This window comes from Brassica napus, chromosome A10, assembly GCF_020379485.1.
Source record: "Brassica napus cultivar Da-Ae chromosome A10, Da-Ae, whole genome shotgun sequence".
Lineage (NCBI taxonomy): Eukaryota > Viridiplantae > Streptophyta > Magnoliopsida > Brassicales > Brassicaceae > Brassica > Brassica napus.
The window spans coordinates 5,049,996-5,062,864 of NC_063443.1; the positions used below are offsets into that span (position 1 = coordinate 5,049,996).

At 38.9% G+C, this 12,869-nt stretch overlaps 1 protein-coding gene across 1 annotated transcript; it reads left to right on the forward strand.

Moving 5' to 3' along the window:
• Positions 1–6,997: 6,997 nt before the first annotated feature.
• On the forward strand, positions 6,998–9,705 carry LOC106415183 (chlorophyllide a oxygenase, chloroplastic). The gene is made up of 9 exons (XM_013855820.3): positions 6,998–7,239; positions 7,333–7,569; positions 7,641–7,745; positions 7,822–8,091; positions 8,181–8,328; positions 8,407–8,591; positions 8,665–8,777; positions 8,862–9,156; positions 9,245–9,705. Exons 1-9 carry the CDS (start codon positions 7,153–7,155, stop codon positions 9,407–9,409), a joined length of 1,605 nt encoding a protein of 534 aa, XP_013711274.2. The 5' UTR covers positions 6,998–7,152; the 3' UTR covers positions 9,410–9,705.
• Positions 9,706–12,869: the final 3,164 nt, after the last annotated feature.

Sequence of the window (12,869 nt, forward strand, 5' to 3'; positions counted from 1 at the left end):
CGGTTGACGGTTGGTTGTGCGTATCGATCGACGACGAAGTGGTTGCGTCAAGCGATGTGGAACGTTGACCTCTACGGATGGTGCATTCCAAATGAGCAGGATCGTCTGAGAACAGCAAGTCTTTCTCCTTGTTGCTTCTGGTACCGCTGGGCATGCACCTGAAAAGACAAGAAAAAGATTATTAGAAAGGGGGTAAAGAAACTAAAAAGAATTAATAAAACTAAATCTAATGGCGATCAAATCTCCCCGGCAACAGTGCTAAATTTGATACCACTCAAATTACCCAAAGGAGTGTTACTCTCATCAAAAGAGGTTCAGATGTAGTACTTAGGGATCGAATCCACAAGGAGCTAAAGAACAATTAAATCTAGTGTTTATTAATTCTAAAGGTTGTAAATATTTAAATGGAATAGCAATAGTAACAAGCTAGTAAATATAAATGTAACTTGGATGGAAATGATATTAGATGCAGGACCACTATTCAGGTGTTGGAGATTATAATACCTATAGATGCCTAACTGTTGCATGCATGATATATTAGAGCTCATTCGCTTAACTCAGTGATCAGCTGTCGCATGTACCACTGGTTAACAGACTAGATCTCGTGTCTCACCAGTTAGTATGCAGACAACAAGAGAGTGTCGATCGATAGTCTATTAAGACGTCGACCGATACACCTTTGCCAACGTCGATCGATTGTCAGTTGAGGACATCGATCGACGGGTTCTAGCCAGGCCTATGCGCGAGTATGAAATGCCCTACTAAGATTCTAAATTGGCGATTAGCCCTCTCTAGCAATCCTAATATGATAGATAGATGTCAGGATGGGATAACAAGGGTGCTTGAATATGCAATCCTATGATCAAGTTCTAGTTAGCAAAGCTAAAACAAGCAATGAATACAAATCTATCATGAATATCACAACAAGGCAGATCTATAGTTTGGGGCTAATCCCACAAACCTATCTGAACCCTGGATCTAACAGTTGAACTAGTCAGACATAGCAAAGCAATTCATATCAATAGATAAATAGAAACTCATAGAATAGATGAAAAGAAATAGAAACAAGGAGTTCCAATCACAAGTTATCTTCTCTCCCAAATGAAACTTGTAACAAAACTAGGTCTAGAAAAAGCTCTGTTCTTTTTGCCGTCAAAAACACTAGGCATTATATATTCTACTAGGTTAAAAACTCGTCAGGGCATTTTGGTAATTTGGCTTGGCCTTGGTTTTTAAGTCTGCTGAATCTAAAATGTCGCGTCTGGTGTCTCGACATCGATCGACGGTACTTGTGTACATCGATCGATATTAATCTTCATCTGTCAAGGCATTTCCTGATATCGATCGTCAGCACTGATGCGCATCGATCGATTATTCTTCCTCTCGTCGACCTCTAAGTGGTCCGCTCGGGTGAAATGTCTTTTAAGCTCCAAAATGCTCCAAAGTCATAGCTTTACTCCGAAATGCACCTGAACCTGAAAACATACCTAGAAGAGTAGAAAACATAGATATATATAGTAAATACTTATATACCATGGATAAAAATGGGTCAAATCCAAGGTATATCATACTTCGAGTTCCATGTTCTAGGAACACAAGTGTTGTGCCGACCTCCTCTGATTTCTTCCATCTGAAGTTGATCATGTATATCATGTGCTTTCCAAAAAACTAGAGAAACCACATCAAATCTGCGAAAGGAATAAACAAAGGGTTTCTCTATCCTTAAGACGTCACAAACAGGATTCAATTCAAGCTTTTAGGACAATCATCAAGCACATGTGTAAACTTCAAGCAAGTAAACTGAGTGCCAAAAATTGGTTTACTTATTTTAAATTCAAGCAAAGCTGAGAAAATGTTAGGAAAAGAGTGAGAGAGTGCCAATTTCGAAAACTTCTCAACATGAACGAAATCAAATTGATTCTCTGGCCTAAGCAATTTCAGTTCACACTTTTTTTTTCATTCCAAATTTCTTTCAATGCACAGCTCAATGAAATCAAATCATGAAAAGATTTAAGCAAAACGTTTATCAACCAAGTAAAGATCTGGAGTTGCTTAGAAATTCTCGGTTTCAAAACATTTTCATGATGAGCAGAGACAATCAACTCATGATCCTTACAGTGCTTTTGGTTTTCACAAAGAATTGGCTGAGGATTTGCCATTGGTTCAATGGTTCCCTCGCAGTCATCATACACCTTGTTGCTACTGAACCGATCATCAAGCTTTTTAGGCTGTTGGGAACTTATGTGATTATCACGCCTACAACCATGAACTGCTCCATCCCTTGAGTACATGCATCTCCAAATCTCAGGCTGATGAGCATGGTCTATGTTTTCACTTTCCTGAGACTGAACCTATTTACCCTGGACACTTAAATCAAACATTAAAATACCATGGTCATATGTGAAAGACATGTACTTGTTCAAATCAGAAATCAAAGTCTCTTTCCGAAGAACAAGTAGCACATTTTTCAGCCTTTCAAAATTCACATCAAAATTATAATTAATGACCAGAAGGGTTTCAAGGCACGTGATTGTATAGTTCCCAAAGAACAATCTCAAAACATGCACAAGTTTCTCAGATTTAGAACACAAAAGATTAAGATCAAACTGAGAATTTCTTATCCAAGGCTCAGCATTATTATCAAAGAAGGTGTTGTAAATCAGAATGTTTTCAAGGCATGAACTACCATAGAACATTTCCAAAGTGTGCCTAACTTGATCAGATTCAGGACACAAATGTTTTAGTTCAAGATCAGATTCAAAATAAGAATGGACAGGTTTCAAAACATAATCACCACAAAATTCGGTTTCAGCTCTATGTGAATTCTGTTCCAGCAATGTGCTAACCATAAAATCGTCCAAAGCATATGAGGATGTAAACAAAATTCCAGTTATCAGTTCATGTCCATAAGAACTGAGACTAAAGGTATTTTCTTTGAAGACAAATGATTCAAACGATTTTCTAGAGCAAAAAACTAGTTGTTGCAAATCAAGCTCAAACGACTTTTCAAGATGATCAAGACCAGAACGTTTTATGTCATTGGAACTGACTTTATCAAACAGATCAGGCAGAGAACTGTTGATACAAATTTCCTTACAGTGCTCTTTGGACAAACGCGTACGAGTTGTGTCAGGATCAAAACAAAGATGATTCTCCATGTTGATGGACGTTATGGTTGGTGCTTCCTCTTCCAAGTTCGTCCAAGTGATCATCTTCCTCATCAAAGATGTGATATAGATCAACGTCCATGGGTCTCCTGGTGCCAAGAAGAGGTCCTTGATGTGGGTAGTCGATTGGCTTTTTCTTCAAAATCATGTCAAAATAGAACAAGACTACTCGGATGCTCCAATTGCATAAAGGTTAGTTCTGCAATAGTCTGTTCTTTATCAAACATGAAATCAGGTTCTGGAAAAGGAAGATCACAATTATCCTCACAAGACATCAAACTTTCAATCAGCTCTTCATCATACTCATCAGATTTACCATTGGGTTTTTCATTAATGAATAAGGATGGTTTAGCTACAGGTGCACGTGTGGTTGTGTTATTCTTTTGGATCTTACTGACGTCCTTGAGGGCTTTCACCACTCCCTCCACAAGGTGATCACAAAACTCCAGAACTTCAAACTGACTGAAAAGCCTTTTTTGATCAACTTCAAACATCTTAACCTGAAAATTCTCAACATAAAAGGTTAAGAGATAAAAATAATCCTCACACTCTCAAGTTTTTAATCTCTCCCACACAAGTGTTTATCTCGGAAGTTTAGTGGTCACACAAGAGTCTCATCTCAAAGTTCTAAGATAACAAATCAAGTAACCCAATGGCTTCTTCAAGCAAACAAGAGATGAACACAAGATAGGAAGAATAGAGAATTGGTTTTGAAATCCGTATTAACCACTCCAAGGCTGGATTTCTCCTCAGCTATCAAGATTTCTCTTCAACCACCTAGCCAAATAAATTAAACTTTTGTTTCTTTCTCTTTTTTTTGATAGAGATCATTTTTTTTCTTTTTTTTTATTGAAGAATGGCGATAGCTAAGGTTGAGTGGCTCTGATACCACTTGATACGCCCTAAAATTAGGGAATGATCACTCAATCGGACTTAAGGGATATGAACTCGCCAAAATGGAGAACTGATGGATTGAACGGTGACACAAGAGGGGCGGAATGTATCTTGATACTACCAAACTTCAGTTTTTGATTGATATGATGCACAAGTCCAACAAAAGAAGGGTTTCTGTATGTTGCTTGATATGACGTACAACTCCAATGAAATAGAGAAGTTTACTTGGAGCTAACCATACCAAGAAACAAGAAGTGTTCTACAAAGAACAAAGGAGATAAACTCAATAAAAGAGGAAAAATGTTGCTTTATTTTGTGGCTCATAGGCCCATTTATAGGATTACAAGTTGTAGAAATCCAAAAAAGAATGTGCTAAAAACAAGGCACTGAAAAATAGAAACAAAGACTAAAAGATATTAAATGAGTCAAAGGCGCGGAATATGATGAAGACCAGTCAAGATAACCCTAAGGTTATTGTCCAGGTTCATTTTGGTCGTGCTGGTCTATGGTGGGAAGGATAAGGACACACACGGGATGATCCACACACCCGCCGGGCGTTCCACACGAACGGACTGAACTTTCGGATGATCCGCTTGACCAAGATGTGTACTGTCGTGAGATAAGTCTTGGGACAGCTAAGTTTCCATGCCTTAGTGAAATATGAAAGAGAAAAGTCCATCATAGGATCAGTCACTGAAGCAAGGACGTCAGTACAGCCTTCAGGACAGGCGGGGCGCACCAAAAGGGCCATAAGGGAGAATCTGCAGCCATCTTTGGATTATTCGCGTCCCAAGTGGATTCTTGCTCGACTGTCAGTAGTATCTTGACGAGGAGGTCAGGAAAGGAGTGATGTGGGTCCATCAATTCCATCTCTTGTTCGTGGTTCCAGACTGAGCTCCTTTCCGGACGTGGGTCGATACGGTGGACAGCATGTGCGGTACGGTCGGGGTGATCGGATGGGACGGTACGGACGGTGTGATCAGCACGATCCGATGGGAAAACATGGTCGGTATGAATGGAATAATCAGATGGGATGACGCGGGCAGTATGTTCAACACGATATGATGGTAAAACCTCGGTTGGGTCGAGCTGGTTGACAAGATCGCCACCTTAGGCCGTATCCATGACCCGAGCCGGTCGATGCTCGATCTTGGGTGTATCACACTGTGCCTACCGGAGAAGGAACCTTGGTTTCTAGTCTTCTTTCCCACTACCCTTTACCCTTTACCCTCTCTGCTCAGATCTTGATAGATCTATTGTTGTTGTTTGATTTTAGTTGTTGTCGTATTGTAACTTAGCCGGCCGGTGTTTTTTTGTACTGTTCCGACGTCTATTTTGGGAAGATAATTTATACAATTATATTATTAAAAAAAGGTTCAAAACATAAAAAGGAAGGGGTTAGTGCCAACAATGGAATGGGTGATGAAGAACATAAGAATAAGTCAATATTTGAATTATTCCATCTTGAATAACATCACAATTACATGAAATTCGGCTTCTATATAGTCTGTTCGTTCATGTAAAATATAATTTTCTGCAATGAGTATTGCTTCCTAACTATCACAACAAAGATGAATAGTTCAAATTGGGAAAAACAAGATCATAAGGAAATGGTCTTAACCACGTAATTTCAGAAAGTGCAGCATGACCTATAGTCGGCTTCAACCAATTGGGGCTGTTTTATAGCCCAAGCTCTTCTCAATCAAACCCAATATTTTTGATTTAAATCGGGTTTTGGTTTGATTTTTATGCGATTAATCGGGTTTTTAGCTGAGTAATTGGTCTATAATTAATTGAACCGATTTGGCCAAAATTTCTGCAATAATCTCCGTTGAATGCCCAGTCGGTTAGATACCCACGTTTTAGAACATGAGAAGTAACAAACTTGTAATATTAAAAAAAAAATAAAAGAGACGTCAAAATGTCTAATGTTTAGTGGTATTGATTTTTAAACGTGTTGATGCAAACTGGTTTTGGTTAAAATCACTAAAAATAATTACATTAAATATAAAAATAAATCCGGTTTACTATTCATAGAATAGATAAATTGATCCAAAATAAATTCTTGCACAGTAGATTATTTTCTTAAAAAGTCTACCGTAATAAATTTATATATTATAATATAGTAGACTATATCAAAAAAACGCTACCGTAGTAAATGGTTTAACATGGCTCTTCCTTTTATGCATACCTTAGCTGAACTTTTGGATGGTGGTATTGGTTAGTTATGCCAGCCTTCTTTTGGCTAGACAAGAGTGTGTTTAGATTTATTTCTTGTTTTTCTACTTTTCATTATCCTATGTAATTTTGTCAAATTTGGTAATAATATTTTATATTTTTACCAAAAAAAAATAATATAGTAGACTTCAAAGTTATCAATGCTAAAAACTGTTTATTTTCTATTTTTTCCTTTCAGTTCTTACAATTTTCACTTGAATTGACCTCTTAAATTTTTTTGAAAATACTATTTATTTTTTGTATGTCTATACAAACCCGATCCTAAATCTATTTATAATTCTGTTGGTTGTATTTTTTGTACTACAGCAATTTTGAATATATTTTTGTTATTTTCTTCAAATTTTTTTTGTTTATCATCCTCGTAAATAATTTTTTTGAAATGCCATAGTCTAAAGTTTGAACCAAGTAGCAAATGGGGAAAAGATTACTGAACGAATTCTCCCGCTCCCAAATGTATATTCAGTTCAAATGCTTTGTCCCAATTTTGTAAAGACGAATGTTTTTGACCAAAAGAAACTAGTGATGGAAAACCAAAGAAGGAAAATGACAAAAAAAACAGTAAGAATTCGCAAAACCAAAGATAGCAAAAGATATCTTGGAGAATCAATCCTAGCAAATCCATCTTCATATCATGTGGATGATAGTACTGCCACATGCACATCTTCATTGGCAACGTTTGTACACGTGTCATGATTCCGGAGGTTTGCTCAGATCGCGAAGAACTCGCTTCTCTTATCAACAAAAAAATCCTCAAAAATTCTAATTAATAAAAAGTAAAATCCTTTTCTCTAATCTCTTCGTCTATTGTCTTCCTTCTTCCTCTCTTTCTCTCCTTCCTTCCGGTGACGACAGCATGAACGCCGCCGTGTTTACTTCTTCTGCTTTATCTCTACCCATATCCTTCTGTAAAACTAGATCATCTCAACTCACCAGAAAGAAGGTAACTTTACTTGGCATCTGTTTTTGAGGTTTTGGGTTTTGTTGTGGCATAGAAAAGGTTTCACTTTTGAGTGATTGTTGCTCGTTATTTCAGGGAGTGAAAGGAGAGTTCAGGGTTTTTGCTGTGTTTGGGGAAGATAGTGGATTAGTTGAGAAGAAGAGTCAATGGGGGCATTTGTTTGATGTGGAGGATCCCAGATCGAAAACTCCTCCTTATAAAGGCAAGTTCATGGATGTAAACCAAGCTCTTGAAGTTGCTAGGTTCGATATCCAATATTTGGATTGGCGTGCTCGTCAAGATCTTCTTACCATCATGCTCCTTCACGACAAGGTTTGTTTCTCACCACAGTATCTATCATCTACGTCGTCGAAGCATGTTAGTTAACTTATTGTATCTCTCAGGTCGTTGATGTACTGAATCCTCTAGCTCGTGAGTACAAGTCTATTGGTACTGTGAAGAAAGAACTAGCTGGATTGCAGGAGGAACTAGCGAAAGCACACCAACAGGTTCTTAATAATCCTTTTTTTTTTATTGGTGCTCGCTGTCAAACTTGTTCTAACTCTTAGTCAAAATGTAAAACAGGTTCATATATCAGAAGCAAGGGTTTCAACTGCTTTAGAGAAGTTAGCTCACATGGAAGAATTAGTTAATGATAGGTTGTTACCAGTTAGAGTTGCGACAGAATCAGACAGACCTTCGTATTCAACCTCTGTCCAGGACTTAGACAGGGAAAAGACAAACATTGGTGGGAAAAGCTTGAATGTTTCTGGTCCGGTTCAGCCGTATAGTCCACACTTGAAGAACTTTTGGTATCCCGTTGCTTTCACTGCTGATCTTAAGCATGACACGATGGTATGTATAAAAATGTTCTTTCTTGTCTTCCCCTGTTATTACAAAAAAAAATATATATATATATAGTAAAAATGATATTGTGTCTTAAGGTACCAGTTGACTGCTTTGAGCAACCATGGGTCATCTTTAGAGGAGAAGATGGGAAACCAGGATGTGTACGGAACACATGTGCACATAGAGCGTGTCCTCTTGATCTCGGCTCGGTGAACAATGGTCGTATCCAATGCCCTTACCACGGTTAGGAACTCATTCTCTGTGTTTTGTTGATTTTTAAACCATTTTATTTAGAGCATCTTATCAAGTGTGATATTTTAGGATGGGAATACTCAACTGATGGAAAGTGTACGAAGATGCCATCTACAAAGCTACTGAATGTGAAGATAAAATCGATACCTTGTCTTGAACAAGACGGTATGGTCTGGGTTTGGCCCGGTGATGAGCCACCTTCACCTACACTTCCTTGTTTACAACCTCCATCAGGGTTTGTAATCCATGCCGAGGTATCTCTAATTAATCTTTTCTCATATGATGAATCGTCAACATTTTCTTATTTGTTCTCTAACATAATCTCAGCTTGTAATGGACCTACCGGTGGAACACGGGTTGCTACTAGATAATCTCTTGGATCTTGCGCATGCTCCATTCACTCACACATCTACTTTTGCAAAAGGCTGGAGTGTCCCAAGGTTTGTTTTTTAAAACTCATTCCGCTGTTTCAGTATTGACATGATGAGTCTCTGTTTTTAAACCTTTTCTCTGTTTTCTTGCAGCCTGGTAAAGTTCTTAACACCATCTTCAGGTCTTCAAGGATACTGGGATCCGTATCCAATCGATATGGAGTTTAAACCACCTTGTATCGTGTTATCGACAATAGGAATCTCAAAACCTGGGAAGCTAGAAGGAAAGAGCACTGAGCAGTGTGCAACACATCTTCATCAACTCCATGTTTGTTTACCTTCTTCAAGAAACAAGACAAGACTTCTATACCGAATGTCACTAGACTTTGCTCCAATATTGAAGAATCTTCCATTCATGGAACATCTCTGGAGACATTTCGCTGAGCAGGTAAAAAAAGGAAGAAATAAATGAATGAATATCGATCATCTTGATGATATATGATATAATCTGATGTTTTTTTATCTGTTTTTTGCAGGTCTTAAATGAAGATCTACGGTTGGTTTTGGGACAGCAAGAAAGGATGTTCAATGGTGCAAATATATGGAACTTACCTGTTGCTTATGACAAGCTTGGAGTTCGGTATAGACTATGGAGGAACGCTGTAGATCGTGGTGATGATAAATTACCTTTCTCAGGCTAATTCTTGTTGAAGAAGAAATCTAATGCTCGAGTTGACGTGGAAAGGAAACTTTTAGCAGCTGACATTCAACAGCGAGCGACCTTACAAGAAAGTGTTGGGGTGCGTTCTCTCTGCATGTCTGAGTAAACGATTATGGAGTTTGGTGGATTCATCTTTGGAGACGATGAAACAATAACAAATATCCATTGTAAATCAATAAGGATATATATATTTGTTCACTTAAGCCGTAACTTGTTATTCATTTTTTGTCCTGTGTACAGTTGATTCACTATTGAGTAATTGAATATCAGACATCAGAAAACTGCAAAGAAATGTGGATACTCGATGAATCCAGCAAGACAAAATTTAATTAAATTAAGAAAGTTAGGAAAACTCTAACTTTCTAAAAATCTCAGATAAATGCTAAACCACGCACCAATCAATCAATCAGAGACATAAAATAAACAAACGAAATAAATTATAATCAAAAAATAAAGCAAAAAATGTGTTATTCCGAATTTGCATATGAACATTACAACGAGGTAAGAGCCTTGGCTGTAGGAGCTGCCGGCGAGTTCCCTAGTTTTAACAACCTAAAACTGCAAAAACCTAGTTGAATCGCAACTCGATAACAAAAACGGAAAGTTGTCTATTGCTCTAAATGCTAAGTTTTTCTGTGTAAAAATTCTCTCTTGTGCCTCTCGTCTCTGCACTCCTTATATACTCATCCCAAGGTCGGTTTGTGTCTTCCTTTTCTGCCGCTAGGTCGAGTTTATCATCTTGCGAAAATATTCAATTTTTCTTCGATTTTCGTAATTATCCTCAAAACTTGACATTTATCACCTGAAATTAACACTTATCTTCTTCTGCGAACATGAAAGAAACCGTCATAGTGATCTTGGGCCTATTCTCTTCTGAAACTGCAAGTGAGCTTTTAGCCGTGTTTTAGACCTCTTTGGACCTTCTTTCGGCTTTAAGCATTTTATGATTTCTTTGAAACAATGCCTTCGATACGACACCGGTTTCGTAGAAAGGTTTAATCCAATCGTATAATCGAGGCATCTGGTGTTTTAAGTCAACCGTCGCTGTTTCATACTATCGATTCAAACTTATACGAGAAAACAAGTCTTCGCAGTTTTAGTTGTAAAGTTTCAACGGTAACTCCAATCGAGACGAAACAAGGGACATTGCGGTCATAGTTCATAGGAAGGAGCTACGGGAGTGAAACGAGAGTGCATGGTGTTTGATAAATTGTAGTATGTGCTCTCCAGTCGAAAACAAATTTTATAAAAACCGGTCGCCAGATGGCGACCTGGTCTTGCAACAGGAAGGGGTCGCCAGCTGGCGACCCCGTCTATTGGAGAGAAATTCCATATCCCTCCACAAGGTCCATCTAATAACCGGACTTGGCCTATATCTGCCATTAAGCCCGACCGAAGTTGGTCAAGCCGACTTAGAATTCGACTGAAGACGTCGATCGATCGACTCAGCAAAGAAACCATGGGCTCGTTCGCTCGGCTTCGGCTCGAAGGGATTTTTATCTGGCTTAGAGGCCCATTAAACGTGGTCTCGGGCTTGGGCTTTTAGGGCGAATGAACTTTAGTCCAAATTGAGAGCATATCGTGGCTATAAAAGGAGAAGTCAAAGGAACAAAGAAGGGATCCAAAAACAGAGACTAAAAATGATGGTAAGATTTAGGGTTGGACGACCAATCCAGCCTCTTTGTACTCTTGTCGGCGCTTTCAACAAAGCCCCGACCTTCTTTCTTTTCCTTAATTTCCTTGTAATCATGTTTGTTATCACATACTGATCAATAAAACGTCTCCGAAGAACCCACAATCGAGTTTAGTTTCCTATTAGTCGACCTAACCAAACTCGGATCCAACAGTTGGCGCCCACCGTGGGACCTTACAAAGTAACGTTCACGAAGTCAGTATGAATCCCGACGACACCCCGACTGTAACACCCCCGAACCGTTTTAGACATCGGTCAGTCAGCCGGACAACAATCAAACAAGAACATGCCCAAACGACCTTCCTCTGCCAAGTCCGAAAGTGTTACGACGGGTTGAGAATAGACTTCAAGTCACAAACATAATTCTGTAACCCAGAATATTCATTCAAAACTCGTTTCCTCTAATCTTTGGCCTAAAGCTTTGCAACCCGTACTAAAACATAGAGTTGTGTTAGGTTGGACTAACCTAATATCAGATTCAACAAGTCACGAATATAAACATACATTATTCCATATATATAAAACATGAAGTTCACAAGCCCAAAATATTATTCATATGGTCCATGGACACAGTCGAAAGTATAACATACATTTATATATCTTGAAAACGAGTCTTTAGCAAAAGATGTCAAATCTACACCAGCTCCTATAGTTCTGCGAGAGCTATGGTCCTTTCTACAGGTCACCTGCAAAAGGATGTGAGGAGTGAGTGAACTAGTTTCACTCAGTGAGCCAGAGTTTCCTATCTAGCATATACAACTACCCGTCATTCTAAACCTAACCCCAAACACAAGCAAGACGGGTAGTTCAACAAGCAACATTCAAGATCATATAGCAAGACCGATTTAAGCAATAAACCATTAAACCATATTAAATCAAAACACTCTTTATGGTGTCGCATCAATCAAACATATATATACTCTTAGGGCCCAACAAAATCATTCTTTCTCCACATAAGGGACACCGACAATTCCTTCACTATTACACCACACAGGCGTAGACGCTTGGGAATCGACCGGTCACGGTCCTCAATCGGAACCGCCGTGCTCCGGTCCTCTATCGGACTCGCCGGGGGCTGTCACATCCACATGTGACACTCGGCCTTGGTGATCAAGCCAAGTTCAACCGAGCCCACCACTTTCCGGACCACGACCGGCTTAGTGGTACCATTTGAAGAAGCAATGACCTACAAACTACAACTAGAACCACCACGAGGTTCTCACACAACAGTACCAACACGAGGTACACACTATAACAACATATAATAATCACACAATCACAATAATCTGGTTGCTTAGACTAGTCTTGCTATCCACTTAGCCCAGACATCGTCTCAAGCCACGGATCCACAAACTGACACCTAGACCGGTTCGGCTATCCTAGCTTGGAAACCGTCTTCGATGTCAGGAACCTGCATTAAAAACTCGTTAACAAACAATTAACTGTGACTCACAGTGATTAAGCGATGTGGCTCGACTCTTTTGATTCCGGATGTTGACCAAACCCTTTTATCCCCTCCAAATCTTCGTCTTGGTACCGTGATGTTAAATCCCAAAACCCAACCTCAGTGTCTTGAATGAACTGGTCTGGACTGATCAGAACTCGGAAAGAACATTCTTTCACTTCTGGACGTCCTTCGAAACTTTCCGGCAGTTTATCGGTTTTCGGAAATGTCTATACTTCTAAAGCACCTCGCTTATTTTTTCTCTCCCTCTCTAGCCACGTTTTCCTTTGTACTTGGTGTGTC

Excerpts from the sequence above, each read along its gene's own strand:
- LOC106415183 (XM_013855820.3), top strand. The coding sequence starts at position 7,153 with ATGAACGCCGCCGTGTTTACTTCTTCTGCTTTATCTCTACCCATATCC. Across the intron at positions 7,570-7,640 it reads TCATGCTCCTTCACGACAAG|GTCGTTGATGTACTGAATCC; the intron begins GTTTGTTTCTCA and ends TGTATCTCTCAG. Across the intron at positions 8,329-8,406 it reads TATCCAATGCCCTTACCACG|GATGGGAATACTCAACTGAT; the intron begins GTTAGGAACTCA and ends GTGATATTTTAG.